This window comes from Lepidochelys kempii, chromosome 4, assembly GCF_965140285.1.
Source record: "Lepidochelys kempii isolate rLepKem1 chromosome 4, rLepKem1.hap1, whole genome shotgun sequence".
NCBI lineage: Eukaryota > Metazoa > Chordata > Testudines > Cheloniidae > Lepidochelys > Lepidochelys kempii.
The window spans coordinates 87719823-87737654 of record NC_136383.1 but is presented as its reverse complement, the minus strand read 5'-3'; the positions used below and the strand labels follow the sequence as shown (position 1 = coordinate 87737654).

The window sequence follows — 17832 nt, the reverse complement described above, 5'->3', positions numbered from 1 at the left end:
CCCTCAAAAACCACTCCCTGCAACAGCTAATCAGATTAAGTTTATTTTAGAGTAGAGTATTTTATGAAGTACTAATTGAGGACCTGTCATATGATAGCATGTGAGGCATGTGTCATTTGTGGAATTTCTGCCAAGTCATGCAATTTCTGTACAAATTGGAAAATCTATGAGTAAATGGGCTGAGCGCAGAGATCTGCAGGGATTTAACAAAGTAGAATGAACAACTCAAGACTGCAGTAGCATTCACAGCAGCTGCATCCCCATTTCATGCGGAGGTTTGGCAAGCAAATCCACAGGTCCACCGATGATCCAACAACTCAGTTGGGAACTGTCTAGTTGCAACAATGCCTTTGCTCAGGATACTCATGTTCAGCAGAGACTTGAGCAACGTAAACCATTTGCTTTCCCAGCAAGTCGTCCTCATGAACTGTTAGTCCTGCCAGTCACCAACTGATGGATCTGAAAACCCAAATATACATTTTCTCCAACACAGACCATGAGCTTTTGACTGGAACGTGAGGCATGTCTACGCTCATTAAGTAGGAAACTTTTTCCAACTGAAAGCCAGATGAATAGAAATTTTATTTAAAACATATGAAGGTTTATTACCTTAGTTGCATCCAGGGAGTGGTCTTCCAACTGGATCTGGGATTTTTAGAGCCCTTTTTTTACCCCTTTTATTTGGCACAAAAGGGGGTGAGAATTTCACTCCTGATGTATATAGCTTTGCTTACAATTCACACTCAGATTAATGATTAAGGGGATAGAGGATCTAGATGAATATTGTACTGATGGAAAACTGAGGCACAGAGCAGAACACTGAGTCCTGGAAGAAAATCTAATTCTTTTTTTAAAACCTAGGCCAAGATTCACTCCAGGTGCTGCATTAGCAGAAGCTAGCACACCATGTTGCTAGGGGGAAGTTGCAATGATACAAAACCATCTGAGACTTCTTCGGCAGGAGCTGGCAGACAGCGCGAACAGCCTCAAAAGCAGGGTGGCACAGATGCACATCATTGTTGCAACCTCTCTCTGAGAGGCTCCTATGAAGCCCTTACTGGAAACTGAAGCTGACTCCCCAGTAGAACACGGTCATCCTTCTCAGGGCAGAATTCCCTCATGGGCATTGTGATCCTCAGGCAGGGCCAGATTAACCTTTTGTGGGCCTGACGCCAAACATATTTGTGGAACCCCATGGGGAATAATTGTAAGAAACGGTGGGGTGAAGGGGGCTGTCAGTTCACAGAGTAAGGTAGGGGCTGGGGTCAAGCACAGCTGGGCAGGGGTAGAAGTTGGCCCTGGAGCGAGGCAGGGGCCGGAGGCAAGCTGGTACCTACCTCCCTCTGCCAGGGCCATGTCCTTGGGAGCTGGTTCTCTCTCCAGCTGAGCTGCAGCTCCTCAAGGGAGCAGCAGCTACTCTTCCCACCCTCTTGGTGGGCAGGCTGATTGTGGTTACTTCTGTTACTGGACTTTTAGTGTCTGGTCAACTGCCAGGTCTACTTTTTGACCAGACTTTCTGGGCAAAAACCAGACACCTGGCAACAGGAGTGCTGGAATGGGGGGAAAGAGATGTTCATGGCCCCTTTACTTTTTTCCTGCCTTAATGATGAGTAATGGGGGGGAGAGGAAGGCGGGGGCGGGAGTAAGCGCCAGGCAGGGCCTCAGGGGAAGAGACTGAGTGGGGGTAGGGCCACGAAGAGAGGGGCAGAGCAGAGGGTGGGGCGTTGGTCCAGGCACTGGTCGTTCCCCCCACTTCTAGGGAGCTTCCAATGCTCCTGCCTGGCAACCATAATGGGCCTCTTTTGAGTGTGGGCCTGGCACAACGACACCATTGTAAACCTAGCATTGCCCTCAAGAGGGCACGCTGCTACTATTTGCACCTCCATGCAACAGCAGAGTAGGTATAAGCCCTATCTTTTATTGGTGCCCAGCACTGCAGAACCTGAGCACCTCCCAAAAAGAAAAACGACTTCACTCTTCAGTCTCTGGATTTGTTTTTAAATTCCTGCATACAGTAGAGTGGGAGTGTAGATGTAAGGGTACTATTGTGAGAAAGTTTAGGCAAAGCTTTAGCTCTGAAAACTGTGAGGTATTTAGTCTTTCATTTGTCAGTGCATAAGGCTTAGGCTCAAATCACAGTGTATGCTTTGCAAATTACCATGCTAGCAAAACCATCCCATTGACAAGATTATTTTTTAGAGCTGGTTGGGAATTTTTGAAACTTTTTCCATCAAAAAAATGCTCACTTGTCAAAACCATAACTTCTTGTGAAGTCAGTTTTGACAATTTTTTTTATTTGAAAAGTTTTTGGGAAAGGTTTCAGACTTGTCAAAGCATCCCATTTCAACATTTTCTAAATGAAAAATTCTGGAGTTATGTTCAATCCACCTACCCATTGAGACCCAATCCAGAACAATTTCAAGTCATGCAAGTCTGGAAGTCTAGCTCATATGCAGTCTGATTTACCTATAGAAGTGTTGGCCAGACGCAAAAGCTAAACAATCCTCCCCCCTACCAAACTATCGCATGTTCCTTAGTCATGAATTGTGGAATGTGAAGAGTTAATGGAGGACTTTCCCATTCTGCACCTTGGGCTCTTTTCTTCCTTTCTCTCTCTAGCCAAAATGGTTGGCTCTTAGACAGCAAAATGATAGCCTCTTAAAAATATCTAAGATACAAATAGAAAGCAGACCAGCTGCCAAGGCAACTCCAATAATTCTGAGCTGCAACCACTTCAAGCTTCTTTGGTGTTCACTGTGATCCAGTGCGATTATTCCTGTGGTGCTCAACTCAACTGCAGAAGAAACAATCCCATGTTCCTCTAACGCAAATGCAGGAAGCCTAGCTGTTAAGCCACCTGGGAGTGGTCTCTCCACCTGTAGTGTATCAATGGGCCAGCAGCTGCAGAGGTTCCTGTATGCTGACTTGGGACTTAATTATTAAAATAAAAAAGGGGGGAAATGCTATCTACTAGTAAAGCTTCCTTATGAGTAGAATGGCTTAAAGAGACTCATACACAGTGACTATTCCCTCTAGACCAAGTTTATCACCGAATAGGTTTATTCACATAAGTATGCTTCACTGAATCAGACTGTGCTAGCAAAGGTCATTTTTGCCACCATACAGAACTTAATGACTTTGAAGTATCCAACCACCACAGCATGGTTTACTATTTGGAAAGGGATGGTTGTAAAGGCAAAAGTCACATAAGCACACTTATTGCAAAATTTATGCCAATTACTCTCACTTCCATGCTTGCACTTCTCTGTAAGTATTGAAATCACTAAGAAAACAAAAAAGGAAAACAATGAGTTTTCTAAATCTACAAAAACATTAGAAAGACCTAATCCTATTTCATTGTTTTAAAGGAGTACAAAATAAAATAGTTTAGTAAACTGATTTGATCAGAAAACTAATAGTAAATTCAATTAAGACTTCAAGTCTAAAATAAAACAATTTAAAAAAATATTGAGAATATGTTTCAGCATTAGGAAATTGTGATATTCTTCCCCCAACCTCCCCAAAAAATTGAAAACTAGAAGTTGCTAGCAAAAGTACAATTTGAAAAACTTTTAAAATGAAAAGGAAATTAATTATCTAAATCGTTTATAAAACAAAAATATTTTTACTAATATACACAGTAAGTTCTCTGATTTGGTCACATAATAATCTTTTATATTGTACTGTATCAAGGAAATGCAAAGCTTCAAGTTATAAGAATTGGCTTCTAGTCCTACCTCTTCCATTGAGTTCTTGTGATTTTAGGCAAGTGTGTGCCTCAGTTTCCCCCAACAGGGTTGTTTTGCAAGGATTAAGGCTCAGACTCTACTAATCCTTACTTACACTTAACTTTCTGCACCTGTGCAAACCCAAAGGAATTACGTGTGCATAAAGTTAAGCACATGTATAAATGTTGGCAAGAATGGGACATAGTTTATTAGTGTTTTTACAGCTCTTTCAGATCATGATGAAAGCGTAAAGCACTACATCATAAAGTACTAGTAACAGCAAATCTGTCACTCCTGAAAGTAAAGTTAAATTTTTTTTTTTTGAAGGTGGAGGGCAGCAAAAAAATCTCTCTCTTGAGTTAGTGCATTCTGGTTTCATTATAATATTACTGTCTTTACAAGTCAGAAAATACAGTTTTATCATTAACAGCTTTGTTTGATACCTTGATTTTATTTCTAGTTTTGCTCCAATGTTGTGAAGAAAATAAAATATTTTCCTTCACTCTCATTCTCTCTGCCCTCCTCTACCCCACCCCACCTCATGCAGGTAACCCATACCTGTGTCTCTCTCCCACCCCACCTGATCTAGGTAACTCAACATCAATATTAGAGACGTCCAAAAATCCAGCTTTTATTCCAACGGTAGCCAATGAAGGAGGAAAACACTGGACTGTCAATGAAGTCAGAGCTCTAATACATATATGGTCAGACAAAAACATCCAGCAACAGCTTGAAGTGACAGTAAGAAATAAAAGAATATTTGAACAGGTTGCTGCTAGGCTTCAAAAATTCGGCATTGAAAGGGACTGGAAACAGTGCAGAACAAAGTATAAGAACTTAAAACATGAATACAAGAGTGTAAAAAATGCCCAAGACTCAGGGAACATAAGTAAAAGTATGAAATTTTTTAATGAACTGGATGCCATTCTGGGACACAACACTGGAGAGCAATCAAGCAAATCAGATAATGATGAAGGTGAGAGGCCTACAGAATGGATAGAAGCTAAAACAGAAAAAGACTCCTTAGGTAAGAACTTAGCTATAAAACTATTATTTACAATTATTAGTTTCACAGCACTGATGTGACATTTAAAAAAAAATACACAGCATTTGAACATTTAAAAAATAAATGCCAAATGGAAGCATGGTAGTTAGTAAGATAATGTTTTATAATTAGATAATGTATGGTAACTTTTCATACTAGCTAATTATCTCCTGTTATATAAAAGGGATTGAGAAACAAAGATGCATAAAGGCAAGGGAGAAAAGATGGTGTTTTCAAAGGATATTTGAAAAGTGGTAGAGAAGTTAGGAGTTACTATATTAAAAAGCATCAGAGGAGTCTGTTCTTGCACCATTGACAAGATGAGTTGAAAGAAGGAACACAGAAGGCAAGCATCACATGTGAAGGAATTTAACAATTAAACATCCATGGCCCATGTCAACTGACTCAGACTTCTGGGGCTCAGGCTAAGGGGCTGTTTAATTACAGTGTAGAGGTTGAGACTCAGGCTAGGGCCTGGGGAACGTTTACACTGCAATTAAACAGCGCTGCAGCCCAAGCTCAAGTCAGCTGGCATCGGCCATCCATGGGTTTTTAACTGCAGTGTAGACATACCCTGAAAGACAAAAAGACTGGTCCATGATCTAGTTCAGAGGTTCTCAATCAGGGGTACACATACCCCTGGGATTACACAGAGGTGTTCCAGGGGGTACATCAACTCATCTAGATATTTGCCTAGTTTTACAACAGGCTACATAAAAAACACTAGTGAAGTAATTACAGACTAAAAGAAAAGGCATATTTCTGGCACCTTAGAGACTAACAAATTTATTTGAGCATAAGCTTTCGTGAGCTACAACTCACTTCATCGGATGCATACAGTGCAAAATACAGTGGGGAGATTTTATTTACACAGAGAACAAGAAACAAGGGGCGTTACCATACACACTGTAACAAGAGTGATCAGGTAAGGTGAGCTATTACCAGCAGGAGAGAAAAAAAACCTTTTGTAGTGATAATCAAGGTGGGTCATTTCCAGCAGCTGACAAGAACCTGTGAGGAACAGTAGGGGGGGAAATAAACATGGGGAAATATAGTTTTACTTTGTGTAATGACACATCTACTCACAGTCTTTATTCAAGCCTAAGTTAATGGTGTCCAGTTTGCAAATTAATTCCAATTCAGCAGTCTCTCGCTGGAGTCTGTTTTTGAAGTTTTGTTGTTGAAGAATTGCCACTTTTACGTCTGTAATCGAGTGACCAGAGAGATTGAAGTGTTCTCTGACTGCTTTTTGAACATTATAATTCTTGACATCCATTTATTCTTTTACGTAGAGACTGTCCGGTTTGGCCAAGGTACATGGCAGAGGGGCATTGCTGGCACATGATGTCATATATCACATTGGTAGATGTGCAGGTGAACAAGCCTCTGATAATGTGGCTGATGTGATTAGGCCCTATGATGGTGTCTCCTGAATAGGTATGTGGACAAAGTTGGCAAAGGGCTTTGTTGCAAGGATAGGTTCCTGGGTTAGTGGTTCTGTTGTGTGGTTGCTGGTATTTGCTTCAGGTTGGGGGGCTGTCTGGAAGCAAGGACTGGCCTGTCTCCCAAGATCTGAGAGAGTGATGGGTCATCCTTCAGGACAGGTTGTAGATCCTGGATGATGCGCTGGAGAGGTTTTAGTTGGGGGCTGAAGGTGATGGCTAGTGGCGTTCTGTTATTTTCTTTGTTGGGCCTGTCCTGTAGTAGGTAACTTCTGGGCACTCTTCTGGCTCTGTCAGTCTGTTTCTTCATTTCAGCAGGTGGGTATTGTAGTTGTAAGAATGCTTGATAGAGATCTTGTAGGTGTTTGTCTCTGTCTGAGGGGTTGGAGCACATGTGGTTGTAACGTAGAGCTTGGCTGTAGACAACGGATCATGTGGTGTGGTCTGGATGAAAGCTGGAGGCATGTAGGTAAGTATAGCGGTCAGTAGGTTTCCAGTATAGGGTGGTGTTTATGTGACCATCGCTTATTAGCACCATAGTGTCCAGGAAGTGGATCTCTTGTGTGGACTGGTCTAGGCTGAGGTTGATGGTGGAATGGAAATTGTCGAAATCATGGTGGAATTCCTCAAGGGTTTCTTTTCCATGGGTCCAGATGATGAAGATGTCATCAATGTAGCGCAAGTAGAGTCATTAGGGGATGAGAGCTGACGAAGCGTTGTTCTAAGTCAGCCATAGATAATGTTGGCATACTGTGGGGCCACGCGGGTACTCACAGCAGTGCCACTGATTTGAAGGTATACATTGTCCCCAAATGTGAAATAGTTATGGGTGAGGACAAAGTCAAAGTTCAGCCACCAGGTTTGCCGTGACATTATCAGGGATACTGTTCCTGATGGCCTGTAGTCCATCTTTGTGTGGAATGTTGGTGTAGAGGGCTTCTACATCCATAGTGGCTAGGATGGTGTTTTCAGGGAGATCACCGATGGATTGCAGTTTCCTCAGGAAGTCAGTGGTGTCTCAAAGATAGCTGGGAGTGCTGGTAGCATAGGGCCTGAGGAGGGAGTCTACATAGCCAGACAATCCTGCTGTCAGGATGCCAATGCCTGAGATGATGGGGCGTCCAGGATTTCCAGGTTTCTGGATCTTGGGTAGCAGATAGAATACCCCGGTCGGGGTTTTAGGGGTGTGTCTGTGCGGATTTACTCTTGTGCTTTTTCAGGGAGTTTCTTGAGCAGATGGTGTAGTTTCTTTTGGTAACCCTCAGTGGGATCAGAAGGTAATAGCTTGTAGAATGTGATGTTCGATAGCTGGCTAGCAGCCTCTTGTTCATATTCTGACCTATTCATTATAATGAGAGCACCTCCTTTGTCAGCCTTTTTGATTATGTCGTCAGAGTTGTTTCTGAGGCTGTGGATGGCATTGTGTTCTTCACGGCTGAGGTTATGGGGCAAGTCATGCTGCTTTTTCACAATTTCAGCCCGTGCACGTCGGCAGAAGCACTCTATTGTATAAGTCCAGTCTGTTGTTTTGACCTTCAGGAGGAGTCCACCCAGAATCCTCCTTTTTGCAGTGTTGGTAGGAAGGTCTCTGTGGGTTAGTATGTTGTTCAGAGGTGTGTGGGAAATATTCCTTGAGTCGGAGACATCAAAAATAGGATTCTAGGTCACCGCAGAACTGGACCATCATAGGGCCTAATCACATCAGCCACACTATCAGAGGCTCGTTCGCCTGCACATCTACCAATGTGATTTATGCCATCATGTGCCAGTAATGCCCCTCTGCCATGTACATTGACCAAACTGGACAGTCTCTACGTAAAAGAATAAAATTGACACAAATCAGACGTCAAGAATTATAATATTCAAAAACCAGTTGGAGAACACCTCAATCTCTCTGGTCACTTGATTACAGACCTAAAAGTGGCAATTCTTCAACTTCAAAAACAGACTCCAATGAGAGACTGCTGAATTGGAATTAATTTGCAAACTGGACACCATTAACTTAAGCTTGAATAAAGACTGAGTGGATGTGTCATTACACAAAGTAAAACTATTTCCCCATGTTTATTTCCCCTCCTACTGTTCCTCACAGGTTCTTGTCAACTGCTGGAAATGGCCCACCCTGATTATCACTACGAAAGATTTTTTTTCTCTCCTGCTGGTAATAGTTCACCTTACCTGATCACTCTTGTTACAGTGTGTATGGTAACGCCCCTTGTTTCATGTTCTCTGTGTAAATAAAATCTCCCCACTGTATTTTCCACTGCGTGCATCTGATGAAGTGAGCTGTAGCTCACGAAAGCTTTTGCTCAAATAAATCTGTAGGCTCTAAGGTGTCACAAGTACTCCTTTTCTTTTTGCAGATACAGACTAACACAGCTGCTATTCTGAAACCTGTCATTACAGACTAAAATGTTCATACAGGTGACGACTTGTTTATACTGATCTATATACCATACACTGAAATGTAAGAATATTTATTTTCCAATTGATATTATGTGGCAAAAAATGAGAAAGTACGCAATTTTTCATTGATAGTGTGGTGTGACAATTTTGTATTTTTATGTCTGATCTTAGTCTGGTTGTAAGCAAGTATTTTTTAAGTGAGGTGAAACTCTGTGGTACGCAAGGAAAATCAGACTCATGAAAGGGGTACAGTAGTCTGGAAAGGTTGAGAGCCACTGATCTAGTTAACAATGCCATCCCTCAACTTTTGAACTCACTTCCTCCTTTGGTCCAAAACAGTCTACATCTGTTGACCTTTAGGGCAAACTGCAATACTTGTCTAGTCTTCTAAGCTTTGTGAAAAAGAGGAAGAATTGTGAAGTTTGTGAGTGGAATGGTGGTAAGATCTGTGTTTATTTTCTCTTTGGTCATTGTTGGCTAGCAATATTGGGTGAAATTGCTGTGATTAACAGGTTTGTTTATTTATTTGTATTTGTCAAGGGTACCCACAAGCCTGTTTTAGACCCTTTTCATTTTTAACAAATTAAATAACCTGTAAAAGGTAACGTAAAGTAAAACTTCCATAACTACAGAATTATTGCAAAATGTGTTACCCTAATTCAATATATTATTTACACAGAAATGCCTGGAGACACAGGTGAAGAGGACTCTGTTAGTAATATGTCAGAAGATCTACGGGTCACAAATATAGAGCAAGTTTCTGACACAGGTAAATAAAAATTCCTATTTTACATAAACTCCTCAATTTAGTAAGCCAATTTATATCTGAAAAGCCACTGGAGAGATATTCTGAAACACTAATTGGACAACGTAACGGTCTACAAATCCTTTAAGTAGGAGAGAATACCAGCACCTTATGTAGTGACATCTATGCTTTTCATTAATTCAGTGTGCATTATACATTTATAGTGCTCCCTGACAAATTCAAAGAAGACAAGTCTGTAAGAAATCTTTTAGAAGAACTAGGTGCCACACATATAAAGGAAGAAGATGATATTGGTTTAGGTGAGTCAAATGGAACTTACCTTTATTTCTTTTTGTTTTACATAAACCCTGTCAGTCCAAGATTCGGAATTATTATATGCTATGGTATAACTAAGTATGATATTTTACTTCCCATTCATAGTAAAATTAGAGAAGAGGTCAAATCTCATAATAAAAAACCCACAAAATACACCATATGCTTCTTACAGTACTCTATACTCACATATTCTTTGCAAAGATTCAGGACTAAATATTGTCTGGCAGGGGGGGAAGGGGAAGCTTAACACCTAACTGGAAAGGTGTGGGAATGCCTTTGTATTGCCTTGAGTATTTCCAGGGAAGGAAACTCCATGACCTCCTTTGGCAGCCTTAAGCACAGTATTCAGCCTTTAAGCAGAGTATGCTCAAAAAGTTTTAAATGTCAAATTTAAATCTTCTGACAGATAAGGTTTCCGTAACCATTACTTCAGAGAATCTGGCAGCTTTGCATGTACCAAAAGGGAAAGCTGAGTGATAGACATGAGATTACTTCTTGTGATTAACCAGATGCTCTGTTGGACAGCATTGCTCTTGCTCATCTACCAATGGCAGAGAACTGCACTCTATTAATTTAAATTCACTAAAATTCTGCCTGTGTAATAAAAGCACATAATTACACCCTTTACAGATCCCCATGACAAACAGCATGCTCAGATTCTAAGGTAAGGAAAAACAGGCTGTCATTTCCCATAAAAATCTAATTTGAGAGATAGAATGTAAGAATAGTTCTTGTGGATCAAAATTAAAGATCTCTGTAAAATGTGTAGAGTGACATTTTACATGCGGATATGTTATCTGAATGCATGAACCCAAAGGATAAGGGAATTATAGGCTGGTTGTGCTACATATAATTAAGATAGACTTCCGTTATAAGACCCTGCTTTCAGTTGCACAGAACTCTGCCAACTTTAACCTTTGGGGCTGAAATTTTCCATGTCAAGTAACCATTGTATCATGATGTGCACACACACATACACCTTAATTAAGGCTGCAAAAACAACCTTAATTCTGGCATTTCCTAACTTTTCAGTGCTTGACTTCACAATCTTTTTTTAAAATGTAGTGTTTTGTTTTATGTAATGTGTATATAGATTACTTTAGTCATTGCCATTTTAATCACTGGGAAAAAAAACAAACTATGAATTCCTTCTTGCAAAATTTCATTTAGTAGTTTGGCAGAACTGTGATTGAGTGAGCATTTACATTTCAAAAACTACTGTTTTCAAGTGTAATTCTGCTAAAAACTGCCTCTTGGATGACACTTTGCACACAGTTTCTTATTCCAGAAAAGAATTCTATCCTGCACTTCCCCAGTTCAAATAAGAAAGAGTTTAATTATTCTGAATACAGAAGATAATACCACTCAGATTTTTCTTGTTACTTTGCTAACGAAATGGGGTGGGAAAAAGAATGATTTTTACATTATGAAATTATGGAGGTCTTTTGTTCTTTTTGCAGTAGTACCTTTTGATATTTTCAAAATGAACATATAGTGAGAAACTGATGGTTGAAGCATTAGTATGCAGCCTTGTGCAGTCCAGTACTTCATAGACTCCTATGCTGCTGAATAAGATTAAGGCTGTCACGGTTATTTTTAGTAAAAGTCACAGACAGCTCGCGGGCAATAAATAAAAATTCATGGAAACCCTTGACCTCTCTGTGACTTCTACTAAAAATAATGGGGGGAAGGGGGCTGACAGGGGAGGACTGAAGCCCGAGTCCCATGGGGGGAAGGGGGAAGAGAGCCAGACTCCCCGCTGCAGCAGGGAGTCCAACACACGCAGCGGCTGAGAGCTCTGCACCCCATGAGCTCTGCACCTCACCACTCCAGTGCTGAAGTGGAAAATGTCACAGAGATCTCTGAAAGTCACGAAATCCGTGATATAAATCTTATCCTTACTGATGAACAATGATGAGGTGAACACAGAGTGCTCATCAGCTGGTATAAGTTGTCCCAGCTATATTGAAATCAATAGATCTAGGACAATTTACACCAGCTGAGAATCTGCCACTGGTCCTTTACAAATACTCCATACTCAGCAGAATATTACCAAAAGATTGTGTGCATCAAATAGGCACGTGGTTATTGGACAGACTCAGATGTTGTAGTTTAAATAAAAATACCTTAAAAAAAATGAAACTACATTTGCAAAGAAAGGTTCATACTACATTTTATATTCACAAAAATAGGGAAATTCAGGTAACCTTCCATCAGACGGTCACATCTAGGCATCTTCCTAATTATTACATACACACACCCCTTTTGAAGTTTGATGAATACCTGAGTTTCCTAGATATTACTTACCGTATATACTCAATCATAAGCCGGTTCGTTTATAAGTTGACTCCCCCCAAGATGGATAAGTAAAAATGGAAAATTTTTATGACCCATGCATAAGCCGACCCTATAATTCAGGGGTCAGCAAACTTTGACTCCCGGGCCATCAGGATAAGCTGCTGGCGGGCCGAGATGGTTTGTTTACCTCAACAGTCCGCAGGCATGGAGGTAAACCTAAATAAACAAAGTGTCCCGGCATGCCAGCTGCTTACCCTCATGCGCCGGGACAGCAACTGGTGGGGAAATTTTTTGGGGGGCGGGTGGGGGGGCGAGAAGCTGGGGGGGGTCAGGGGAGTAACCCCTGTGACCACCCCCAACATGACCCCACCCCAGCACAGGACCCCTACACTCTCCCCATTCCATCCCTTCCCACCTTATCTGGGGAGGGCCAGGGGAGGATGTTCCAGCGGGCTGGGCTGGGCGGCACAGCTGCAGCGTGCTCCAGCAGGCCAGGCGGCGTGGCCATAGCCTGCTCTGGTGGGTGGCACCGAGTAGTGGAGCTGCAGCTGCTTCAGAAGCTGGGGGGGGGGGGGGGAGGGGAGACGGACTCTGGCCCTGCCTCTTCCCTTCTGGCTGTGCTGCCTCTCCTTGCCTCCTCTATTGGAGAGAGGGGGAGAGGTGGGACACAGCCCCTCCCTATACCCATTCATAAGCTGACCCCCTTCTCTGATACTTCCCTTTTTTACTAAACAAATTCAGCTCATGAATGAGTATATACGGTACTTTTAAGCTTATGGCTCAGGATTCATCTCTCACTTTGTTATGAGAAGAAAATGAAATAGTGTTAGTCAAAATCCTGATCTAATTGCCTCAGTGCCCATTTCACCACAACTACACATTAGTTGAGGGTTCTCAATTTGTCTTCCCCCTCCTCCCCTCCAAAAAAGTATAGTCTCTAAATAATGCCTACTTTTAGAAGTACCAGCCCACACATACCTCTACTTATAGGAATTCTTCCAAAAATAGTTGCTCCTTAATCATCTTTTCTAATAATTTCTCCATTTCACCTTTGCATTCCAGTAGCGGTCTCAATGGATTTTCTAGCAGAGGATGCCAAAGTAAGGCATTTATTACAAAAGTGTCTTAATTTTTGGCAATAAAAGCCTAAGACAGTGGTTTTCAACCTTCTGGGGCTCAGGACCATTAGTAAATGTTTATGGCCTGTTGCAACCCAATAAACAGTCTTGAGGGGGAGACCCTGGAGTGGTTTTGGTCAGCTCCTGACCCCCCAGGTGGGGGGTTGGGTCCTGCCCAGCACTTACCCCACAGTAACAATTCCTGTGCTGTGGGGCTGGCTGGGCTTGGCTCCCAACTCCAGCCACTGCAACTTCTGGGGTTGCAGTGCCACTCAGGTTTGGCCTTGCCCCCCTGACTGGGCCAAATCTGTGAGAGTGAAGTTATGACCGAGCTCACAGGTCTACCAGGGCTCCCGCCATCATGACAGCTGGGCTAAAACTGAGTAGCACTCGGACCCCGGAGGTTGCAGTGCCTAGAGCAGGGAGGCGAGCCCAGCCAGCCCTAAGAGAGAGGAGCTATCACACAACCCTCTGAAACATTCTGGCGACTCAATTTTGGGTCATGACTCAGAGGTTGAGAAACCATGGTCCAGGAGAGTCTAAATCCATTGTTAAGTTTTGCTTATTCTGCTACAGGGCATGAACTAGTCATATTTTTCATGAATCCATATCAAACACTAAATATATATTTATTTTCAGTGATTTTTTTTTAAAGACAACTTTTAGGCAGGGTTCATTCTAGAAACGTATTCAGAGTGGACAATTACTTCTACTCATACAAAGGGTGAAACTGAATTCACGCAGAGGTAAAACTAGTCTATTCTGACCCAGTATATCAAATTTTCCATAGACCTATCTATCAAGACCATGGATGAGGTCCTTACAATATTAAGTACTTGGTTTAATTTTATAATTTCTCTTAGTCTTGATATATGAAAGATCAGTGAAGAAAGAGAAGAAGCTTCCAAAAAGCTATCTTCCTAACATGCTTTAAAAAAAATAAATAAATAAATCTAATCTTTCTTAGGGCTTCCCCCACCCTTTTGATTTTACTAGAACGCAAGTTCAAGCAGATCTGTAGGTAATCTTCCTAAGTTCCTAGGCCATGACTTTAAAAACACTGTGCTTAAAGTTTGGTGCTTAAATCCATACTTATCGGACACCCAAATAAATGGCCTCTTTATGGCTGCTGCTGGGTGCTCAGGACTTTTGGCAAGACAGGTGACAGATACAGATTTCGGATCCTAACATAATGCATTTCAGCAAAATGGGGTAGGCAGAGTACTGGATGTTTTCTGTTTCAGTCACTTGGACAGTCAAATAATGCATACATCCACAGAGTCTCAGCCCTACGTACACAGTGCCACAGATCTGCCCAGCATTTTATTTTCTCTGAAAAGCTGCAGGGAATTTTTACAAGCTTGGTAATCTAGGAATAAAGAGTTTCTTTACCCTGCAGCAATGTTCTCTAGTTTCGACATCTTCAGGTTCTTAGGCAGCCAATTTGTGCTACAGATGACGAACATGAGACTGAAATTTATGAAACAGACTCCTAATTCCTGCCCACAAACCGAAGAAAATGGGATGCGAAGAGATGGTCTATGAAGGAATGAAGAAGATGACTAGAGAAGCTGCTACTATACTGCTCTAATCCCCAATGAACACAGCAAACTGTCTTGCTTCATACCAAGCTGATCATGCATAAAGTAAAGATTGAATGTGGCTATTGGCAAATGCTCATAACTTGGTTTGACTAACCAGTGTTGATGGAGCCAAGGCATATTAGAACTAAGGTAAAAGAGTGTGCTTGATGTTTGCTCTGTGTAGATGGGGTCTAAAAGTCTATGTCTACACTGCAGTTGGGAGAGAGACGCCCAGCACGGATAGACAGACTCGCTAGTGTGCAAATAACTAACCAAACAGCATTGACGCTATGGCTTGGGCAGCAACTCAGACTTTCAAGCCTACCTGACCCCATAGGTTTGAGCTCAGTTGGCTAACCAGAGCTGCAACATCCACACTGCTATATTTAGCACACCAGCTTAAACGGAGCTAGTGAAAGTTTGCCTGCCCAGGCTGAGAGGTTCTCTTCCAGCAGCAGTGCAAACATACCCAGAGTGCCCTTCACTAAACTTTTAGCAGTAATTTCAGAAAAAGCTGACACAGTCTAGATTCTTGGCTCATAGGAAATGAGCATTATGATGTGAATGTTGTACAGAAAGCTAAAGCAAAGCAACAATTGACAAAAGCAAAACAAGTCCACACTGATTTTTTTGGTACATTTTTAATAACTTGTTAAAGCTACAGATCACATTTTGTTGATTAATGTTTAATGGTAGTGTTCTCCAATGGACTGAGAACAGGCCTAGAAGCCAGCCACTGACCCGTTCTACAGCCTCGTGCTTTTACCCTCTCTATATCAGTTTCTTCAGCTGCATAATAAGGATACGAATAAATTCTTGCCTCATTTGCCAGTTACAAAGGGAGCGCCACCAAATGGAAGAGAACCAATTAAATGGGAGACAAGCACTCCTCCCCATCCCAGAGAAAAACAAACATAGACGCATGTCAGCAGTAGCCAGCAGAGAAAAAGGCAAGTCATGGTAGCACAATGTAAAGAAATGGCACATTTTTAGAATGTGTCTTGTTTGTGGATTGCAAGTGTAGCATTCTCCTCTACTGTCAGTCTTCCATCACAGATACACTGTGAACATGGCATCACAATGCACTACCACTGAAAAGGCAGACTATGCATTTCTTGCCCTTTTTCAGTCTGATTCAATGCCCACTAAAGTCAGTCCATGGAAGTCATTGAACCAAACCCTTTACCAGAATCACTATATTGCCACCTTATAAAATGCACACATGCATTGTCAGTTCGTTATTATTTTGTGTTACTGTTGTACCTAGAGGCCCCAAATGAGATCTGACACTGTACAAACACATAGTAAGAAATAGTAGTTCCCCCAAAGAGCTTACCATCTAAATAATTCACTGATGTCAATTCCATTCCCTAACTTAAACTGACCAATTATAAATCACATGGTATTTATTCTAACTAGAAGAATCTTTTTAATGATATCCCAGGTTTGTTTCACTGTTGCCATCATATTTTTTAGCCAACAGTCCAAGAGAGCAAAACATTTAAGTGAATTAACAATGAGAGTTATTACTCTAATAGCATGAATTTGCTATTACAGAAGCTCTGGTGTGTGGGTGGTTATGTTTAAGACATAAATTAAGACACTAATTATAAAAAAATACTAATTATATGAATTTACACAGAAATCCCTGAAGATAAAGAGGACTTCATTAATTTCATCCCAGAAGACTTGGAACCGACACATATAAAGAGAGAGACAATTGACATAGGTAAGGTAAGAGTTTTCCATAATAATCTTGGAAGTCTATCCCATTTTAGTGGATAATTATGCTGTTTTATGAAGTAAAAAGTTAACATTTTTAAAGCGTTCAGTAGCACAAATACAGTTTTTGTTTTATCACACCATTTAATTGTACATACACAAGATTCCCCTAAAAATGCTAATTTACAAATCACGAATTAAAAAAAGAACACAGTTACACTTTACAGTACTATGTTGGACATAAATACTTTTTGTATTTGATCTTATTTTATCCAAAAACTAGAAAGTATTGGCCAAACACCTAAAACAGCTGCCACTCAACAGCAGTGGCCATTTTAGGACTATTCAGGTTTTTCAAACCATTTTATGCTAGTGCAGTTCTTTTAAGAAATGTATGTATGGATCACAATCCAATAATTGCAATAGAGATGTTATGACTTATTTTATTAAGAAATTTAATTCAAATCACTAATTTATAAATGCGTATCTCATGTCAAGCATTTGAGAAAAAATGGCCTAATTAAAACAGTTAGTCATGAAAGTAGACGAGATATACTGATGTTTCAGAATCAAAGAGCATAGAAGCCAGATAAGGACAAAACCAAGTCACATTTGGGATTAAAGGGTACAAGGCTGATCTGGAATCTACAGGTCTCCCACATGGCATCAAAATGCGCTAAAATACCACAGGTTTACGCCACAATGATTACAGGTCTAGAAAACATGACCTAGGAGGAAAGATTAAACAAACTTAATTGTTTCAGTCTGGAGAAGAGAAGACTGAGGGGGAAAACCTGATAGTCTTCAAGTACATAAAAGGTTGTTATAAAGAAGAGGGTAATAAATTGTTCTCCTTAACCACGGAGGACAGGACAAGTAGTAATGGGTTTAAATTGCAGCAAGGGAGATTCACGTTAGATACTAGGAAAAACTTACTAATTGTAAGCATAGTTAAGCACTAGAACAATTTACCTAGAGGTTGTAGAATCTCAGTCATTGGAGGCTTTTAAGAAAAGGTTACACAAACACCTGTCAGGGATAGTTCTGCCTCGGTGCAGGGGACTGGACTAGATGACCTAGCAAGGTCCCTCCCAGTCCTACATTTCTATGATTTCTACGACAACCACAACTACATCAAAGCAATTCTATGAAGGCGACACTGTATGGAGAGACAAAACTATATTGAGAACAGGGCAAAACAACATCCATCTAGGTTCAGAGACACAGCCAAGTCACATGAATGCAGGAAGAACTTTTCCTGTAGAATGATACTATGAATAATAAGATGTCATGTGAATATTTTCATTTGCGTACTATGCAAATCAATTGGTTTTCTGTTCCTGTCATGCAATATCCATTCCACAATATGAATCATTTAAAGACAGCAGTGCACAAATAGGTTAAAAACA

At 41.0% G+C, this 17832-nt stretch overlaps 2 protein-coding genes across 4 annotated transcripts in view; one reads left to right on the top strand and one right to left on the bottom strand.

The window, feature by feature from the left end:
- PAICS (phosphoribosylaminoimidazole carboxylase and phosphoribosylaminoimidazolesuccinocarboxamide synthase) overlaps positions 1 to 17832 on the top strand; it is a 63532-nt gene that overhangs the window by 6889 nt on the left and 38811 nt on the right. Inside the window, exons 3-6 of the mRNA XM_073343195.1 lie at positions 4276 to 4755; positions 9301 to 9390; positions 9591 to 9686; positions 16344 to 16430. Of these exons, the coding sequence (XP_073199296.1) occupies positions 4276 to 4755; positions 9301 to 9390; positions 9591 to 9686; positions 16344 to 16430 (753 nt within the window). The remainder of the gene's footprint in view (positions 1 to 4275; positions 4756 to 9300; positions 9391 to 9590; positions 9687 to 16343; positions 16431 to 17832) is intronic.
- Positions 1 to 17832, bottom strand: part of PPAT (phosphoribosyl pyrophosphate amidotransferase) — a 71807-nt gene that overhangs the window by 34900 nt on the left and 19075 nt on the right. The gene's annotated exons all lie outside the window — the stretch shown is intronic.